The 20,697-nt window shown below is 41.7% G+C and overlaps 1 protein-coding gene and 1 long non-coding RNA gene across 2 annotated transcripts; one reads left to right on the forward strand and one right to left on the reverse strand.

Annotated features, from left to right (window-relative positions):
• Nucleotides 1-145: 145 nt before the first annotated feature.
• LOC136437449 (replication factor C subunit 3-like) lies at nt 146-19,139 on the forward strand. The gene is made up of 9 exons (XM_066432068.1): nt 146-361; nt 1,394-1,531; nt 2,244-2,311; nt 2,429-2,526; nt 3,173-3,354; nt 9,461-9,597; nt 10,861-10,959; nt 11,541-11,610; nt 18,487-19,139. Exons 1-9 carry the CDS (start codon nt 275-277, stop codon nt 18,676-18,678), a joined length of 1,071 nt encoding a protein of 356 aa, XP_066288165.1. The 5' UTR covers nt 146-274; the 3' UTR covers nt 18,679-19,139.
• On the reverse strand, nt 18,992-20,680 carry LOC136437471 (uncharacterized). Its single transcript, XR_010756187.1, has 2 exons — nt 20,579-20,680; nt 18,992-20,040 (listed from the first exon to the last, which is right to left on the reverse strand). It is a non-coding gene; the product is annotated as an uncharacterized lncRNA (long non-coding RNA).
• Nucleotides 20,681-20,697: the final 17 nt, after the last annotated feature.

A 20,697-nucleotide genomic window follows, 5' to 3' on the forward strand; every position in this document is an offset into this window, starting at 1 on the left:
AATTATGCAAATTAGCTCCTGGACTGCTTTACTTTTACTACCCGAAACATAGCCTTCTCGACGAAGGTAATAAAACTACATCATTTGACCAATCAAAGCACGGAATCAAAAAAGCGCCACATAGCGATTTTTGCTATAAACGCACCCCGCGTTTGTGCGCAGGTGCGATTTCTGTTCCCGCGAAAATCGTAGCTGTAAGAAAATATCACCGTACCAGTTTTGCCGAAAAGCCAGAGACAGTGGCTGCTGTGAAGGCGAACTTTTCGTCGTCAGGATGAGTCTTTGGGTGGACAAGTACCGTCCGACTTCCCTGAACAAACTGAGCTACCACACAGAACAGGCGGCGCAGCTGAAACGACTGGTGAGTAAAGGGGGAGGGGGGCGAGTTAGGGCTCTTTTTCTTACTCTCCAAGCAGAGGAGTGGTTCTGGCTGTTTTTTTACGTGTTTTTAGGCATTTTTGTCGGGCTTTCTACTTTGTCATGTTTTTTTCTCTATAAACCAGACATAGAGATTTTTTTTCTCTATAAACCAGACATAGAGAAGAAGAAAAAACATGACAAAGTAGAAAGCCCGACAAAAACGCCTAAAAACTCGTCAAAAACCAGCCAGAACCTCTCCTCTGCTTGGAGAGTATTTTTTTCTGAGTGGACCAAATTATGGGGGCCTGCATGCCATTTTATAGACTGTACTGTGAGCAGCCATAACCCTTGCAATTTGTATCCAAACTGCTACAATTAAAGTCGAGTGTTCAGTGTATTCTATGTAAATTTACGTTATAAATTTGGCGTGGGTTGCGTGGCATAACAGCAACGTGTTTGGCCCAGAACAAAATTACAAATCCGGTCGTGTCACCGATCTTGTGCTCTTTGGAAAGGCACTTAACACGACTTTCCTGACTTCACTCAGGTGAAAATGAGTACCTACTAGTAGGTTAGGGACGTCCCTCGGATAGGACATTGAATGGAGGCCCTGTGTTTGGGGAGAGCCACACCCAGGGCACGTTATAGAACCCGCCACACCTTTCGAAAAAGAGCAGGGCATGCCCCGGTCTGCGATGGTCCATTAACCTAACTGCCCGCTGTGACCCGATACTTGTCAGTAATTGCCGATTTCTTGGCAGATGGACATACGTGGTCACGTAGAAGAAGAAGTGTAAAGTCCGCTTGAAAACGTAGAGGCTCTTTCTTTGTGTAGAACATTGATGGGGACCCCCCTATGCAGGCCCCCACCAATGGATGTACCCAGTCCAATCTAGCATTTATAAGTCACATATAAATTTAGATTATTCTTCGATTATTCAATGTGACAGCCATTGTGACACCTGACCCATGACATCTGGCCCATCACACCTGACACCTAAACTTAAAACCTGACACTTCATACCCCCTGTAGGTGCAGAATGGTGACTTCCCCCACCTACTGGTGTTCGGTCCGTCAGGCGCGGGTAAGAAGACGCGGATCATGTGTCTGCTGAGGGAGCTGTACGGAGCAGGGGTGGAGAAACTACGGATAGAACATCACAACTTCACGGTACAAACAAACAAACAAACAAACAAACATCACAACTTTGTAGTGAGGGTAAACACTTAACAGTATACAAACACTATATAATTATAGGAGCAAAGTGCTTTTCGAAAGAAAGAAAAATGTGCTAGATTTCCTGTATTCCTCAATTTTTTTTAACGATCTTGCTCAATGCAAGGCTGTAGGGGGCCACTTCTAAGCATTGAAGTTATTGACGTGATTGGTTTCAACTGAATGTGGCTAAGGTGAGACACGTTCAGTTTGTTTGTTTTGAAGGTTTGTAGGTTATAATTGGGGGGAAAGCAGTGGGCAAGACTTGACTAGAATCCATCCTATTCTAGTTCCACTTTCCTCCAACAATATGTAATCACTTCCACTCGAACAGTTTTATGAGCACCATGTGACTCGGAGCCAATCAGAGCTCTCGCCTACATTTTGAATGAATGTTCAAATGCCAATTGTTCCTTTGTTAACTGGTGCCAGAATAGAAGTGAATCTGAGCTTGACTAGGATGGATACATTGCTAATGAAAGACTACGGATTGCTATTTTTTTTCCTTTCTCAATTTCATAACTGCCATGACCAGTAAACTGCTTGTTTTAGACTTGTACAGAGTGTGACTACTATATGATCAACAGTACAAACTAACAGATAAGACACTTGCAAACTTGTGTTCTGGCCTGTGCTGGATAATGATTGTTTTTGTTTCTGACTGTAGACCCCCTCCAAGAAGAAGATTGAAATCACCACAATCGCCAGCAACTACCACATAGAAGTGTGTCCAAGGTAAGTTTTACTCATATTCACATTTTGTATTTTTTACTGAGGGAAGTATATTAAGTGTTATGTTAATTGTTTATTGAGTTGTTTACTATTGTTGTTTACTGCTGTTCCATGTTGCAGTGATGCAGGTGTTCAGGACCGAGTTGTCGTCCAAGAACTCATCAAGATGGTGGCGCAGGCGCAACAGCTCGACTCCTCAACTCAGCGAGAGTTCAAAGGTCAGTGGATACCTTTTCACTGGTAGTTTAAAGATCAATAGACACCTTTATACAGCAGAAGTTGAAGCAGCCAAAAAATTTTCCCTAGCCCTCCCATTCACACATGTATGCACAAGTGACAAGGCTCTTCTCCCTATTTACATATTACACACTTCCCTAACAGCAGCCAGCCACTGAAGAAAGGCAGCGGATGCTGTCTGAAACGTCTGACTGTTTCCAAATTCTATCCAGTTGCTTGAGTGACTGTTACTTTGCATATCTTATTACCTGGATGTCTAACCTTCATCAGTGTAGCAGCCATTTTTACTACTGTGAATGGAAGTTTTGTTTCAGTTTGTCTATCTGCTTGTTTGCTTGTGTCTATAGTTATTTGAATGCAATAGAATGGCTGGTTTCCATGCTAGACACTTCTCCCACACTGACAGGAAGTTAGGTCAAAGGTCCAAGAATGGTCCTAGAATAAATTATTTCAGTTCCTGTCGTCACTTAACTGTTATATGCATATCTGTTGTCTTATCAGATCCAGTGGGAAAAAAATGCATCAGCAAGACATTCACAAAGAAGAATATACCAAAAAATTCTCAAAAACTACAAAGACTTCACGGATGTATGAAATCTTCGATTTTTTGTTGATTCATATCCTCAGTGGTGCTCCTGACAGAGGTGGATAGGCTGACGAAGGATGCCCAGCATGCCTTGCGGCGCACCATGGAGAAGTACGTGACGACCTGTCGCCTCATCCTCTGCTGCGAGTCCACCAGCAAGGTCATACCCGCCATCAGGAGCAGGTGTCTCGGGGTTCGAGTCCCAGCACCCTCAAACGAGCAGGTAAACCCCTGTCGCAATTCTTGAACTGAAGTCCAGGGTCTCGGGGTTTGAGTCCCAGCACGGTCAAGCGAACAAGAAAGGGTTCAAGTCCCCGCAGCAATTTTGGAACTGGTCCGAATCATTCCTACGGTCCAGAACGGGTGTCTCAGGGATCGAATCCCCGCACCGTCAAGCGAACAGAAACGTAAGGGTTCAATTCTCGGTAGCAACTCTGGAACAGGTAGGGGTTCTGGTCATTCCTATTGTTCAGAACAGGTGTCTTGGGGTTCGAGTCCTGACACTGTCAAACCAACAGGTAAGAGTTTGATTCTCGGTAGCAACTGTGGAATAGTTACGAGTCATTCCTACTGTCCAGAACTGGTGTCTCGAGGTTTGAGTCCCGGCACCGTCAAGCTAACAGGTAAAGGTTGAAAATGAGTAGCTTCGGCTAGGGACATCTTCTCAGATGGGAGGTAAAGCTTGAGGTCCTGTGTTTGAGCAGGGCTCGAAATTCATTTTTGGGAATAGGTGCACTGGTGCACCCAACCCAAAAATTAGGTGCACAGAAAGAATTTTGGGTGCACCACATAAAATCAAGTATAATGTCAGCAAAACAGAATTACAAAGTTTAACGCTCTTAAGAACTTAAGAAGATCAAATAAAGTACAACGAAAGGTTATTTTGCCTTTCTGATGCCTACATTTCAAGAATATTGTGTATACTAGTGTACAATAGTATACATGTACATTTGTACCTTTAGCCTATAACGTACGAAAATATGTAGGTGCACTGGTGCACCCACAGTCAAAAATTAGGTGCACAGCTCCAATTTTGGGTGCACACAGGTGCACATGCACCCAGTATTTCGAGCCCTGTTGAGCAAAGACAAACCTCTAGCACGATTTAAGATATCATCTTACTTATCAAAATGAGTAGGGGTCCATCCCGGTGTTAGTGGATCAAGCCTTACAGTCTGGTCTTACCGAGCTGATACTTGCTCTACAAAACTGGTCTATTGTGTCTGAATGGGATTTAGAAGTTATGCAAAACAAACAAAAGAATGGGAAAAGTAGTACAGTGTAATATTACTAAAGACATTAGGAGCTTGAATTATGTTGAATATCTGAAAATTATTCTACTGAGATGTAGGACATCTTGAAGAGCTGTCTTTTGAAATGAAGATGTCTTGAAGTGTTTCTTATTGTGTGTTCAGATCTGCAGTATTTGAAATGAAGATGTCTTGAAGTGTTTGTTATTGTGTGTTCAGATCTGCAGTATTTGAAATGAAGACATCTTGAAGTGTTTCTTATTGTGTGTTCAGATCTGCAGTATTTGAAATGAAGATGTCTTGAAGTGTTTGTTATTGTGTGTTCAGATCTGCAGTATTTGAAATGAAGATGTCTTGAAGTGTTTCTTATTGTGTGTTCAGATCTGCAGTATTTGAAATGAAGATGTCTTGAAGTGTTTCTTATTGTGTGTTCAGATCATCTGCAGTATTTGAAATGAAGATGTCTTGAAGTGTTTCTTATTGTGTGTTCAGATCTGCAGTATTTGAAATGAAGACATCTTGAAGTGTTTCTTATTGTGTGTTCAGATCTGCAGTATTTGAAATGAAGATGTCTTGAAGTGTTTCTTATTGTGTGTTCAGATCATCTGCAGTATTTGAAATGAAGATGTCTTGAAGTGTTTCTTATTGTGTGTTCAGATCTGCAGTATTTGAAATGAAGATGTCTTGAAGTGTTTCTTATTGTGTGTTCAGATCTGCAGTATTTGAAATGAAGATGTCTTGAAGTGTTTCTTATTGTGTGTTCAGATCATCTGCAGTATTTGAAATGAAGATGTCTTGAAGTGTTTCTTATTGTGTGTTCAGATCTGCAGTATTTGAAATGAAGACATCTTGAAGTGTTTCTTATTGTGTGTTCAGATCTGCAGTATTTGAAATGAAGATGTCTTGAAGTGTTTCTTATTGTGTGTTCAGATCATCTGCAGTATTTGAAATGAAGATGTCTTGAAGTGTTTCTTATTGTGTGTTCAGATCTGCAGTATTTGAAATGAAGATGTCTTGAAGTGTTTCTTATTGTGTGTTCAGATCTGCAGTATTTGAAATGAAGATGTCTTGAAGTGTTTCTTATTGTGTGTTCAGATCTGCAGTATTTGAAATGAAGATGTCTTGAAGTGTTTCTTATTGTGTGTTCAGATCATCTGCAGTATTTGAAATGAAGATGTCTTGAAGTGTTTCTTATTGTGTGTTCAGATCTGCAGTATTTGAAATGAAGATGTCTTGAAGTGTTTCTTATTGTGTGTTCAGATCATCTGCAGTATTTGAAATGAAGATGTCTTGAAGTGTTTGTTATTGTGTGTTCAGATCTGCAGTATTTGAAATGAAGATGTCTTGAAGTGTTTCTTATTGTGTGTTCAGATCTGCAGTATTTGAAATGAAGACATCTTGAAGTGTTTCTTATTGTGTGTTCAGATCTGCAGTATTTGAAATGAAGACATCTTGAAGTGTTTCTTATTGTGTGTTCAGATCTGCAGTATTTGAAATGAAGACATCTTGAAGTGTTTCTTATTGTGTGTTCAGATCTGCAGTATTTGAAATGAAGACATCTTGAAGTGTTTCTTATTGTGTGTTCAGATCTGCAGTATTTGAAATGAAGATGTCTTGAAGTGTTTCTTATTGTGTGTTCAGATCTGCAGTATTTGAAATGAAGATGTCTTGAAGTGTTTCTTATTGTGTGTTCAGATCTGCAGTATTTGAAATGAAGATGTCTTGAAGTGTTTGTTATTGTGTGTTCAGATCTGCAGTATTTGAAATGAAGATGTCTTGAAGTGTTTGTTATTGTGTGTTCAGATCTGCAGTATTTGAAATGAAGATGTCTTGAAGTGTTTCTTATTGTGTGTTCAGATCTGCAGTATTTGAAATGAAGATGTCTTGAAGTGTTTCTTATTGTGTGTTCAGATCATCTGCAGTATTTGAAATGAAGATGTCTTGAAGTGTATCTTATTGTGTGTTCAGATCTGCAGTATTTGAAATGAAGACATCTTGAAGTGTTTCTTATTGTGTGTTCAGATCTGCAGTATTTGAAATGAAGATGTCTTGAAGTGTTTCTTATTGTGTGTTCAGATCATCTGCAGTATTTGAAATGAAGATGTCTTGAAGTGTTTCTTATTGTGTGTTCAGATCTGCAGTATTTGAAATGAAGATGTCTTGAAGTGTTTCTTATTGTGTGTTCAGATCTGCAGTATTTGAAATGAAGATGTCTTGAAGTGTTTCTTATTGTGTGTTCAGATCTGCAGTATTTGAAATGAAGACATCTTGAAGTGTTTCTTATTGTGTGTTCAGATCTGCAGTATTTGAAATGAAGATGTCTTGAAGTGTTTGTTATTGTGTGTTCAGATCTGCAGTATTTGAAATGAAGATGTCTTGAAGTGTTTCTTATTGTGTGTTCAGATCTGCAGTATTTGAAATGAAGATGTCTTGAAGTGTTTCTTATTGTGTGTTCAGATCATCTGCAGTATTTGAAATGAAGATGTCTTGAAGTGTTTCTTATTGTGTGTTCAGATCTGCAGTATTTGAAATGAAGACATCTTGAAGTGTTTCTTATTGTGTGTTCAGATCTGCAGTATTTGAAATGAAGATGTCTTGAAGTGTTTCTTATTGTGTGTTCAGATCATCTGCAGTATTTGAAATGAAGATGTCTTGAAGTGTTTGTTATTGTGTGTTCAGATCTGCAGTATTTGAAATGAAGATGTCTTGAAGTGTTTCTTATTGTGTGTTCAGATCTGCAGTATTTGAAATGAAGATGTCTTGAAGTGTTTCTTATTGTGTGTTCAGATCATCTGCAGTATTTGAAATGAAGATGTCTTGAAGTGTTTCTTATTGTGTGTTCAGATCTGCAGTATTTGAAATGAAGACATCTTGAAGTGTTTCTTATTGTGTGTTCAGATCTGCAGTATTTGAAATGAAGATGTCTTGAAGTGTTTCTTATTGTGTGTTCAGATCATCTGCAGTATTTGAAATGAAGATGTCTTGAAGTGTTTCTTATTGTGTGTTCAGATCTGCAGTATTTGAAATGAAGATGTCTTGAAGTGTTTCTTATTGTGTGTTCAGATCTGCAGTATTTGAAATGAAGATGTCTTGAAGTGTTTCTTATTGTGTGTTCAGATCTGCAGTATTTGAAATGAAGATGTCTTGAAGTGTTTCTTATTGTGTGTTCAGATCATCTGCAGTATTTGAAATGAAGATGTCTTGAAGTGTTTCTTATTGTGTGTTCAGATCTGCAGTATTTGAAATGAAGATGTCTTGAAGTGTTTCTTATTGTGTGTTCAGATCATCTGCAGTATTTGAAATGAAGATGTCTTGAAGTGTTTGTTATTGTGTGTTCAGATCTGCAGTATTTGAAATGAAGATGTCTTGAAGTGTTTCTTATTGTGTGTTCAGATCTGCAGTATTTGAAATGAAGACATCTTGAAGTGTTTCTTATTGTGTGTTCAGATCTGCAGTATTTGAAATGAAGACATCTTGAAGTGTTTCTTATTGTGTGTTCAGATCTGCAGTATTTGAAATGAAGACATCTTGAAGTGTTTCTTATTGTGTGTTCAGATCTGCAGTATTTGAAATGAAGACATCTTGAAGTGTTTCTTATTGTGTGTTCAGATCTGCAGTATTTGAAATGAAGATGTCTTGAAGTGTTTCTTATTGTGTGTTCAGATCTGCAGTATTTGAAATGAAGATGTCTTGAAGTGTTTCTTATTGTGTGTTCAGATCTGCAGTATTTGAAATGAAGATGTCTTGAAGTGTTTGTTATTGTGTGTTCAGATCTGCAGTATTTGAAATGAAGATGTCTTGAAGTGTTTCTTATTGTGTGTTCAGATCTGCAGTATTTGAAATGAAGATGTCTTGAAGTGTTTCTTATTGTGTGTTCAGATCTGCAGTATTTGAAATGAAGATGTCTTGAAGTGTTTCTTATTGTGTGTTCAGATCATCTGCAGTATTTGAAATGAAGATGTCTTGAAGTGTATCTTATTGTGTGTTCAGATCTGCAGTATTTGAAATGAAGACATCTTGAAGTGTTTCTTATTGTGTGTTCAGATCTGCAGTATTTGAAATGAAGATGTCTTGAAGTGTTTCTTATTGTGTGTTCAGATCATCTGCAGTATTTGAAATGAAGATGTCTTGAAGTGTTTCTTATTGTGTGTTCAGATCTGCAGTATTTGAAATGAAGATGTCTTGAAGTGTTTCTTATTGTGTGTTCAGATCTGCAGTATTTGAAATGAAGATGTCTTGAAGTGTTTCTTATTGTGTGTTCAGATCTGCAGTATTTGAAATGAAGATGTCTTGAAGTGTTTCTTATTGTGTGTTCAGATCATCTGCAGTATTTGAAATGAAGATGTCTTGAAGTGTTTCTTATTGTGTGTTCAGATCTGCAGTATTTGAAATGAAGATGTCTTGAAGTGTTTCTTATTGTGTGTTCAGATCATCTGCAGTATTTGAAATGAAGATGTCTTGAAGTGTTTGTTATTGTGTGTTCAGATCTGCAGTATTTGAAATGAAGATGTCTTGAAGTGTTTCTTATTGTGTGTTCAGATCTGCAGTATTTGAAATGAAGACATCTTGAAGTGTTTCTTATTGTGTGTTCAGATCTGCAGTATTTGAAATGAAGACATCTTGAAGTGTTTCTTATTGTGTGTTCAGATCTGCAGTATTTGAAATGAAGACATCTTGAAGTGTTTCTTATTGTGTGTTCAGATCTGCAGTATTTGAAATGAAGACATCTTGAAGTGTTTCTTATTGTGTGTTCAGATCTGCAGTATTTGAAATGAAGATGTCTTGAAGTGTTTCTTATTGTGTGTTCAGATCTGCAGTATTTGAAATGAAGATGTCTTGAAGTGTTTGTTATTGTGTGTTCAGATCTGCAGTATTTGAAATGAAGATGTCTTGAAGTGTTTGTTATTGTGTGTTCAGATCTGCAGTATTTGAAATGAAGATGTCTTGAAGTGTTTCTTATTGTGTGTTCAGATCTGCAGTATTTGAAATGAAGATGTCTTGAAGTGTTTCTTATTGTGTGTTCAGATCTGCAGTATTTGAAATGAAGATGTCTTGAAGTGTTTCTTATTGTGTGTTCAGATCTGCAGTATTCTCCAGACGGTGTGTAAGAAGGAGGGACTGACTCTGCCTCCTGAGCTGGCCAGTAGAGTCGCTGACAAGTCCGGCAGGAACCTCCGTAGGGCCATCCTGATGCTGGAGGCCTGCAAAGTACAGCAGTGGGTAACATTTGTTTGTCTCACAGCACTCACAAAGTACAGCAGTGCGTAACATTTGTTTGTCTCACAGCACTCACAAAGTACAGCAGTGGGTAACATTTATGTTTTTAGTATGACATTTGAATATGTATAGAAGAATTCAAAGTTGTTTGTACTGTGTGATGTTCTTATTTATCAGGGCTCGAAATACTGGGTGCATGTGCACCTGTGTGCACCCAAAGTTGGAGCTGTGCACCTAAGTTTTGACTGTGGGTGCACCAGTGCACCTAGATATCTTTGTAGGTTATAGGGTAAAGGCACCATTGTACACTAAGTGTAAAGAATATTCTTGAAATGTAAGTATCAGAAATAGCAATGTAATCTTTTGTTGTACTTTATTTGATGTATTACTTGTTTGAAATTTTAAGGTTAGCTATGGAATTACAGATTGAAGTTCTAAAGAGCGTTAAACTTTGTAATTATGTTTTGCTGACATCAACTTTATTCTATGTGGTGCACCCAAAATTATTTCTGTGCACCTAATTTTTTGGGTTGGGTGCACCAGTGCACCTTTTTCCAAAAATGAATTTCGAGCCCTGTTCATGCACATTCATATCACACTTTGTAAGTATTAATGTTTTCCACACTTCTAGTATTTCAAAAAGCTCTTATTTCATTTTTTCTGTAGGGAAAATGAAACTTAATATACTGTAAATCCATTTGATATTGCGGTTCTAACGGTTTTGGGAGAAGTGAACAGTTCACTGCATTTAATTTTAACGGTGGGAACAAACGTCACTATCCCAATTGTTAGTGATCAAGCATTTGTGATAGTGAAGTTTTAGAGGTTGAGTAGTGATGTTAAGTAGCTGAAATTAAGATACAGTTAACAAATCAAGAATTACAGTACTGTCACAGCAATTCTTTCAATTGTTGTGGTGGTTTTATGTGACCGCTTTACAGCAAACTTAAAACCACCGCCAAAATTTTCCATGACTGTACAGTATATGACAACAGTGCTATTGCAAACTTAAAACTACCACGAACACTCCATTTTCTTCTTTCCACAAAAGGAAGTTACCCCAAACTTTAAAGGCATTTACTGTAGTAGGACAGGTTGCATGTAGGTCCTATTTTGAGATTCTATGTTGTTGAGAGAAGTTGTAGATTTTTTTAAGAATTTGTGTTTTGAGTCCTTTATGTATCCAGGTATCCTATCAAATGTAAGAGTGTTGTAAGAGTGTTAAGAGTGTATACATGTACATGTGATTATGTATTTTTCAGGTACCCATTCCGGCCTGACCAGCAGGTAGTTGAGGCAGACTGGGAAGTCTTCCTGAGAGAGACAGCCAACGCCATCGTCAGTCAACAGAGCCCACGGAGGTAAGGATTGACCTGTCTCACATTTAGGGCTTTATGTTACCATACATCTTAGCCTGGTATTAATCCTATTCTAGCTCCATTTGCTCCTTTGATCGCTTGACTACAGAACAGTCTGGCACTCGTTAACCTTTAGCACACTGAAGTAGCCGTTTGCCACCCTATTCCCTATTGGATACAGAGTTAGGCAGGAGGGAGAAGGTTAATAGAAAAACGATGGGCATTTGAATATTCGCCTGAAATACATAGGCAAGAGTTTTGATTGGCTCTGAGTCACACAGTCCTTGTAACAGCATGCAAACGAGGTTCAAATGGGTATTAGGAAGTTCCATCGCCACTTAACTGCTTTAGAGAAATATTTAGATCCTGAAATTATATAGAATGTTGCAACCATATACGTTTAAATGAGCACAGGATCATAACTACCGGTATTCTGTTTGGAAGCGATCGTTGGAGCAAGCAGTACATAGCATAAGATGAATTCCAGGCTATTAGTATTTTACATCTTACATATTTCCTGTACATTGACCTGGTTTGGCCTGTGTGTTGACCTTGTTTGACCTGTGTGTTGACCTTGTTTACAGACTGCTGGAGGTCAGAGGTCGCCTGTACGAGCTGTTGACCCACTGCATCCCTCCTGATGTCATCATAAGGGTGAGTCAGGATAATCTCTCACTAAAACTAATAAAAAACTTGCCAGTGGAGTCTGTTAGCTTAAAAGGACATTTTCGGCTGGTGTCATCTCAATCACTGCATGATTTGTAGGCAGCGGTCGACGTTCCCAGGCCACTGCGTGCCGTTCAATGTAACAGTAACAAGAGCTTTTAAAAAAAGCTGGCGTTTCGGCTACGTTTATGAGTGTGAATTGTCTTTTCCCTTTACTTGAAGTAAAATCTGCCAGAGGAAGTCACTCAAGGGCTGTTCAGTCTATAAGAAAAATTGTCATTTTGGGAAATGAGTACTGTTTTAATAGAGAAAGGCAGATTGGGGAAAGCAATTTTGAAGTTACGTCACTTAACTTAAGTGCTTTTGAAAAAGCTGGTCTTGGCCTACAACTTGTACTTATTTGTAAAATGTACAATAGGCTCATTATAAAAGCTATCAATGTAATTATGTACATGGCACGCAATAAAACATAAAATTTGAAAAAGCACCATTGAATCATCAGCACTATGGTAATTAAGTGAAATAGAAGTTCATAACAGCTAAGGTTCTATCTAAAATGACTACCAAATGTCAAACAAATCAACAGCTACCTCATCCGTATTATTCTGGTTTCCGCATTTACAACATTTCTTCCTTATTTTCCTGGGTAATTTTGCTACAATTCATGAAAATTCCCATAGTTTTGTGCCGAGCGGCGCCACTTTCCACGTCCGTGTTGTCTGAATGAAGTCGATACTGAACAATGGAGCATTTGCTACAGTAACTGTAACAAAGGATCGCTGTTTTGCAAACAACATCAAGAGCCTCTGTTTACATCGGGTGTAGTGATGTGAAACATGTGATACTTTATATTGGCCACTCTAATCCTAGTAACTCTACACCGGATGCAGTCAAACCCTCCTACCAGATGTAGACGCAGTTGGCAACAGAATACACTAGTGAGCAGACGTGCTTGTGTGTGTGTGCTCCTTGGGAAGCTTACATTGGCGACGAGGATCAAACATAAAGCATGTCGGAGGAAGGGAATGTCGGAGACCCTCCGGCAGAAGCTGATCCTCCAGGAGAGGAAGATCCTGGGGCAGAGGAAGATCCTACAGAGGAAGATCCTCCGGTAGAAGGCGCAGTTGTCCAGATTGGAGGGGACATCGGCAGCCTGCCAGCGTTCACAGTCGGAGGCGACTCGAGTTCCACGGCGATCCGCTGGAAGAAGTGGAAGCGAAGTTTCGGGCTCTACCTACAAGGAAAAGGGGTGGTAGCAGACGGACAAAAGAAGGCGCTAATGCTCCATACCGCGGGAGTGGCGGTACAGGACATTTACTTCACGAAAGTGGAAGAGGAGAAAGACAAGAAGACGTACCACGAAGCAGTAAAGGTACTGGACGATTATTTCATTCCCAAATCAAATGTAGCTTTCGAACGCCATCTGTTCAGACAGATGAAACAGCAGAGTGGGGAATCAGTAGACGACCTAGTGTGTCGATTGAGGCAGAAAGCCGCTACGTGTGACTTCGGGACGCAAGTAGATGTGCACATAAGGGATCAAGTCATTGAAGCAGGACTAGACCCCAAGCTTAAGCGCAAGTTCCTAGAGAGAGGTGGAAACCTAGAGCTAACAACCATGTTAGACATAGCAAGGGCACACGAGTCTGTGGGAAGGCAACTGCTTGAAATGACTGGGCAAGTAAACGCACTGTCAGTTGGACAGGGTAAGAAAGACACTAGCAGAACAACCCAGAGGGGGCCCCACAGCACATTCCAAGGAAGGCCAAGAGACAGGCCTAGAGACGCCTGGACCACAAGGAAACCCGAGCCGAGGGCAGGGAAGAGCTGTTACAGCTGTGGCAGACAGGGTCATATCTCCAAGGATACGGCCTGCCCGGCTAGAGGAAAAACATGCAGCCAGTGTGGGAAAATGAATCACTTCAAGGCAGTGTGTAGGGGCAAGAGAGGTCAGACACAGAGGAAGTCAAACACAAACCAGGTGGAGCAGTCTGCAGATTATGTTTTCGGTGTACAGAAAGGAAGACAAGGGGACGGTACAGTAACCCTGAAGGTAGGAGGAGTGATCTTACAAGAGGTGTTGATCGACTCAGGGGCTACCTGTAATATCTTAAGCAAAGATACATGGGAGAGCATGAAGAACCAGCAAGTAAAAGTCTGGGACCAACATAAGAACTGTCGGAAACTCTATCCGTATGGAAGCAACACGGCACTACCAACGTTAGGCACGTTCACCACAAGCGTACTGTGTCCCAGCAACGGGGTCAGTACAGAAGGAGTCTTCGTCGTATTAGATGGCCCAGGGAGAGACCTGTTAGGGAAGAAGACGGCCGAGAAGCTGATGGTTCTGCAAGTTGGACAAATGCAGAAGGACCGGGTGAACAACTTACAAGAGGGCCTAACTCCAAACGAACGTAACAAGTACAAGGACGCATTTACAGGAGTAGGACTCCTAAAGGGACATGAAGTAACCCTGCACATCGACGAGACGGTGAGACCTGTTGCGCAATCACTGAGACGTGTCCCGTACGGACTAAGAGACAAGGTGGATGAGAAGCTGGACCAGTTATTGGAGCTAGACATCATCGAAGCCGTACCTGAAGAACCGACAGGTTGGGTTTCACCACTGGTGGTGGTACCGAAGGCAGACGGAGACATTCGCATATGCGTGGATATGCGACGTGCAAATGAAGCCATCGTGCGGGAGAGACAGCCGATACCGACGGTAGAAGATATCCTGCATGACCTCAGCGGGAGTACAGTGTTTTCCAAGCTGGATTTGAAGTGGGGTTTCCATCAGGTGCCGTTAAAGGAGGAAAGCCGCCACATTACGACGTTCGTGACGCACCGAGGCCTGTATCGGTACAAGCGGCTGATGTTTGGGATCTCATCAGCTCCGGAGAAATACCAGCAATTGGTCAAAGAAGTACTCCGCGGATGTGAGGGAGTCAAGAACATCGCAGACGACGTCATCGTCCACGGGAGAGGTGATGAAGAGCACGACAAGAGGCTACATCACGCGCTGGACAAGATACAGCAAGCCGGTTTAACGGTAAACCCTGGCAAGTGCCTGTTCCGAGTGCCAAAGCTAACGTTCTTCGGACACGTAGTGACTCCAGACGGTGTCAATCCGAGCGAGGAGAAGGTAGCAGCCATCAGAGAGGCAGAAGCACCAAAGACGGTCGGAGAAGTAAGATCGTTCTTAGGCTTAGTCCATTACGTGGCCAAGTTCATACCTAACCTCGCGACCATGACCGAGCCGTTGCAGAAGTTAACGCGCAAGGGAGTCGAGTTCAAGTGGAGCTCAGAGCAGCAGAAGAGTTTCGAGAAGCTGAAAGAGCTGATAACGAGTACGGAGACGTTGGCGTACTTCAGCCCCACAGGGAAGACGCGCATCGTGGCAGACGCGTCGCCTGTAGGATTGGGAGCTGTGCTGTTACAGCTGCAAGACGAGGCATGGCGTGTGATCGCATACGCATCCCGACAGCTGTCAGAAGTAGAGCGACGCTACAGTCAGACGGAGAAGGAAGCGCTAGCCCTCGTGTGGGCATGCGAACGGTTTCATCTATACACGTTCGGACGGGAGTTCGAGTTGGAGACGGATCACCGTCCACTGGAACACATATACGCAACTAAGTCGAAGCCATCATTTCGCGTGGAAAGGTGGGTGCTGAGACTACAGGCTTACCCATATAAAGTCGTTTATCGTCCCGGGAAGACCAACATCGCTGACGCGCTATCGCGGCTCAACAACAGCAAGTCAAGGGACAAGTCAAGTGAGAACTATGACTATGTTAGAAGCGTGGTGGAGGCGAGCACGCCAGTCAGTCTAACACCACGCGAGATAGAACGGGCATCGGGAGAAGACCCTGAGCTGAGACAGGTCAGGAGGTGTATCCAAACAGGACAGTGGGACGAATGTCAAGTGATGTCCTACCGTCATGTGAAGACAGAACTGAGCACATATGGGCAGCTCATACTACGCGGGACGAGAATCGTGATTCCGCAGGTTTTGAGGAAGACCGTCGTGCAGTTAGCGCACGAAGGGCACCAGGGCATCCAGAAAACGAAGAACCGACTGAGGACCAAGGTTTGGTGGCCCAAAATGGAAGCAGATGCAGAGGCAGTGTGCAAACGCTGTCACGGGTGCCAGGTAGTCAGCGAGCAGACACCGCCAGAACCAATGGCACGAGTAATGCCGCCAACAGGCGCATGGCAAGCCTGTGGAGCAGATCTGTTGGGACCGCTACCAACAGGGGAGACTGTCTTAGTCGTTGTGGATTACTACAGTCGTTTTTACGAGGTTGCCATCATGAAGTCAACGTCAAGCCGAAAGGTCATCGAAGCATTGGAGGTTATCTTCGCAAGATTTGGAAATCCATGCTCTCTACGTACTGACAACGGTCCACAGTTCGTTAGCGCAGAGTTCGCCGAGTTTCTACGAGAGCAGGGGATACAGCATCAACGAACAACGCCGCTGTGGCCGCAAGCCAACGGCGAAGTCGAGAGACAGAACCGTACACTTATGAAGGCGATCAAAGTGTCGAGAGTGGAAGGGAAAGACTGGAGGCGAGAGATTCTTAAACATATCCAAGCCTACAGGTCCACCCCGCAAGCAACTACAGGAGAAACTCCATACAAGCTGATGTTTGGGAGAGAAATGAGATCTAAGTTGCCCGAGTTGCCAAGAGAACCAAAGCTGGTAAACGAAGAAGTGCGAGACCGAGACTTTGAGAGGAAAACCGCAGGGAAGGACTACGCTGATGCGAAAAGACAAGCGAAGGAAAGTACTCTACAGCCGGGCGATCGTGTGTTGGTGAAGCAGGAGAAGAGAGACAAATTCTCCACGCAATACGAAGCAACTCCATATGAAGTGATCGAACGAGACAGAGGGGAAGTCACAGTTCGTGACCCGGACGGGAAAGTGAAAAAGAGAAACGTTTCCTTTATGAAGAAATACGTAGCGGAAGAGGCAGCGACAACGACAACGGGTGAAGAAACAACCTGCGACGAGACTACGTGTGAGGAAATGTCAACAACACCAGACAAGAAAGCAGAGACTGAAACAAAGACAGGCAGTTACGTAACGCGATCGGGGCGAGTTGTAAAACCACCCGAGAGACTGAACTTATAATGAGTAGAAGGAACGAAATAAACTCCACGATCCAGGAAAGAATACGGACAATGAATACGGAAATGGACTGTCTAGTATAAAGCTTAAGTTTGAAGCATAGTTGATAATGCATGGAATTAACAAGTAGCAGTAATTGAGTAATGCATGAGTTTGATAGTTTATATACATTGTATAATGCATGTCTGAGGAAAGGAGGGATGTAGTGATGTGAAACATGTGATACTTTATATTGGCCACTCTAATCCTAGTAACTCTACACCGGATGCAGTCAAACCCTCCTACCAGATGTAGACGCAGTTGGCAACAGAATACACTAGTGAGCAGACGTGCTTGTGTGTGTGTGCTCCTTGGGAAGCTTACATCGGGGATAGAAGTTTAGTGGCGAGTGTTTTGCAAGAATCATCTTACCGCGCATAGGAGCCGCTGCACAGTATTTTCCATTACAATGAACAGAAAAATTCGAATGCCGGGTTTGGAATCTATGAAGTCCTGTTCATAAGACAAAGGCCTTGTATATATTAAATGAATATTTAAAAATAACAAATATGAAATATTTCTTTATTTATTAATGAAAAAATGATATTCATAAATATGATATTGATAGATTAATATAATATCAATATATATTTTTGATATTCAATATCTAAAAAGAAAAAAAAAATCCATGCACGGACACGAACCCGGATCTTCTGGGTCCGAAGTGCTTCGCGTTGCCAGATGGGCCAAGCTGCGGTACGTAACTCATCACCCTGTAAGTAATGCTATAACCTCACTATATGGTATCATTTATGCCGATTTTTGGTCGTTTTCTTGACGAAATCATTTTTTTTCTTCTGCAATCTTGTGGAATAGATGTAATATGGTCATTTTTCAGGATATCAAAGTCTGAAACCACAATGCAATGATATTTCCAAACAGTTGTAGCAGTTACATGCGGTCGCCCTCCTGTGTGTCATGCAAATGTAGCCTGCCTGCCTTTTCGTGCTCCCTTGCTATATAAGGCAACGGCTATACAAGGATTTGGGAACGTATTGCTATATAAGGTCTTATTGTGTGCGACACAGTGTTGAACCAAGCTTCCTTGCTTCCTGCCTGCCTGCAAGGTAAAAGCCAGGACATTGCGTTCCGGCGCGAAGGCGCCGAAACGCAAAAAATACACAATTTTGAAATCTCCAAACAATCTGCCAAATGTTGTTGACAGGGTAATGTTAACTTTGTTTTTTCAATAATGTTGACCTGTTTTTATACAGCCAGGTCTAAGTGTTTCATTGACTACTGTACTATGTATGTCATTTATTGCTATTTTGAGCAAGCTTGTTCATTTTGTACTCAACTGGCACGTCTCTGACTGAGACCGTGCATATGTAGCCTCTACCAGGCCCCGCAGATGGCTGGGAAAATAGTAGAAATTGGCCAAATAGAGTGAATATTATGCTAAGGGAGTTGGCTATGGAGAGAGGGTCCAATATACCATCCTAACTGGGCCTGCGAATGAAACCCTCGATGGCCAAACTCCCCTGGCAAATATTCTCCCTAAAGCCAGCGCGGTTAGTGTGGTAGAGACTAATGCATATGGAGCGTTGTGTAACACGACTAAAACTGTGTAATATTGTTGTTTTTATTTTGAGGTAGAATAGTGAACAAGTCAATTTGTTTTGTTACTAAAACAGCCTTAGGTTATTGTACGATGTATTATCCAATATGTAACCCTCTCTTTTCTTCCAAAACAGGGTCTGTTAACGGAGTTGATTGACAGCTGTGATGGCCAGCTGAAGGCGGAGGTTACCCAGTGGGCGGCGTACTACGAACATCGGCTCCAGCTCGGATCCAAGTCCATCTACCACCTTGAGGCTTTCGTGGCCAAGTTCATGTCTATTTACAAGAAGTTCCTGGACGAAGGAATGGCGGCCATGATGTTGTAACCTCAAGGTCATGATAGCCGAAATACTGTACATAGTGTCAAGGTCATGATGTTGAATTGTAGGTTACTATGAGATATGGAACAGTATATCTTTGCCTTCAGTCATCATTTTTTGTCCCCCAAAAAAAGATTTACTAATAAAGACTTGATTTTGAACTTGACCTCTTTGTGGTACAATGTAAGGACTTTTTTGAATCCGTATTTTGTATATTTAAAGTAATACTGAGCTTGAATGCTATGAAAAGACCAACGTGTGAACTCAAGCGTACAAATATACTGGAAGTCTGAAACATACAAATAAAGGCAAAAAAACATTTGTAGAAAAAGTTTATTTACATCAGATGAACAATAGCAATGATATGTAAAGACAACTCCCCTGCTAACTTTGATTAAACTGAAGTGAAAACAATTATTGCAAGTGTTAGAGTGAGTTTTCTTACAATCAAATCTTACATCACCCCTTACCCTTTAAAAATGTAATAGTCATGATCATATTGTTCTTGTAAGGGTAGGTAGCAAGAAGTACCGTTTCTTTATCATGTAACTCAACATCAATCCAACATCCGGTGTCAAATAGCTATTCTCAAAATGCATGTGCACCAAACATCCTACAAAATATTTACATAGTCTACTCCAGTTATGATCATGCACATCTACAGTCTGTTATATACAGTTTGTCGGATTCTGTCTGTTGTACATACATGTAAACCAGGTAGGACTGGGTCTATGGGACAGCATACCTAGGTAAGACTGGGTCTATGGGACAGTTTAACTCAATGTTTTGCTACCTAGTAATTCTAGAAACATTTTATTTTCTACTAAGTTCAGCTCACAGCCAGTTGGACAGGTTTTGCTGTTGTTTGTCCCACATGTCGGGCCCTATACCTGTCCATGTAGAACCTGCCATGGCTGGCTGTCCCAAAGTCATTATGGCTGTCCTCTCCAAGGTCATGATGGCTGGGTTCCCCAAGGTCACTATGGCTGTCTTTTATAAAGTCATCATTGCTGTCCTCTCCAAGGTCAGAATGGTTAATCTCCCCAAGGTCATAATGGCTGACTTTTCTAAAGTCATCTTTGTTGTCCTCTCCAAGGTCACTGAAGGTCATGGCAGATAAGTTGCAGGGTAGAACTTCAACAGACTCCTTGGGAAAGATAGACCCCTCAGATTTTATATCCTCAATGCATGTATGTCTCTCAGTCGGTGAGGGTGATTGTTGAGATGTCTGAATGTCTGGGACATTTTTGTCTATTGCTTGAGTTGAAGGTTGGATGACTTGTGAGGAAGTCTCTGGTTTGTCTTCAAGTGCAGAAACCATCTTGTGTGATCTCTCCCGAAATCCTGCATCTCCAGTTGATCCTAGATCTAAAGGCAGATACAAAGGACGGATTTAGAAGAAAAACGCAATTTTCTCAGATCAAGCAAGTGACAAAGTGAAGACAACATTCTAACATATTAGTCTCTTCAGGTCTGCTTTAGATGTTACATATTTATGGCACAGTGTCAATTGCTCTGAAGAGATCTTGCCACATTAAGTTAACTCCACTTTCTCAACTATACACTACAAAACTGTTGAAGAACCAAAGCTGGCTGTTTGTTACCATGGCTCTATGTGTCATGGTAGATTTTGGGATCTGGCAGAATTAGCGATTTTAGTGGTAGAAATCGTGATCGGAGTTTCTGTTGACCAAGACTGGTAGACTCGCCAATTTTCTGACAGAGATCCTGATCGTGATCTCTCAACAGAGACGTGGATCGCAATCGCTACCAGTGGAATCTCCGAGCCTGACAGATCTCAATCTTCTTTACCCTGATATACACATGTTTTTCTGTCTCCCTACATACATGTAACTGCCCCCCTCCCACAATTACATTACCCCCCTCCCCCCTTCTGCATACAGACCTCCCTGTAGGACAGCCAGGTTGTGAGCTGCCTGTGTGTGGCCAGCAGCAGCAGCTGACATGTACAGCTCCACAGCTCGGGTTAGGTCCCTCTCCACACCCCCTCCCCCACACACATGT

The sequence above is a fragment of the Branchiostoma lanceolatum genome, chromosome 6 (genome assembly GCF_035083965.1).
Source record: "Branchiostoma lanceolatum isolate klBraLanc5 chromosome 6, klBraLanc5.hap2, whole genome shotgun sequence".
In the NCBI taxonomy this organism is placed as follows: domain Eukaryota; kingdom Metazoa; phylum Chordata; class Leptocardii; order Amphioxiformes; family Branchiostomatidae; genus Branchiostoma; species Branchiostoma lanceolatum.

Excerpts from the sequence above, each read along its gene's own strand:
- LOC136437449 (XM_066432068.1), top strand. The coding sequence starts at position 275 with ATGAGTCTTTGGGTGGACAAGTACCGTCCGACTTCCCTGAACAAACTG. Across the intron at positions 3,355-9,460 it reads CAGCACCCTCAAACGAGCAG|ATCTGCAGTATTCTCCAGAC; the intron begins GTAAACCCCTGT and ends TTGTGTGTTCAG. Across the intron at positions 11,611-18,486 it reads CTCCTGATGTCATCATAAGG|GGTCTGTTAACGGAGTTGAT; the intron begins GTGAGTCAGGAT and ends CTTCCAAAACAG.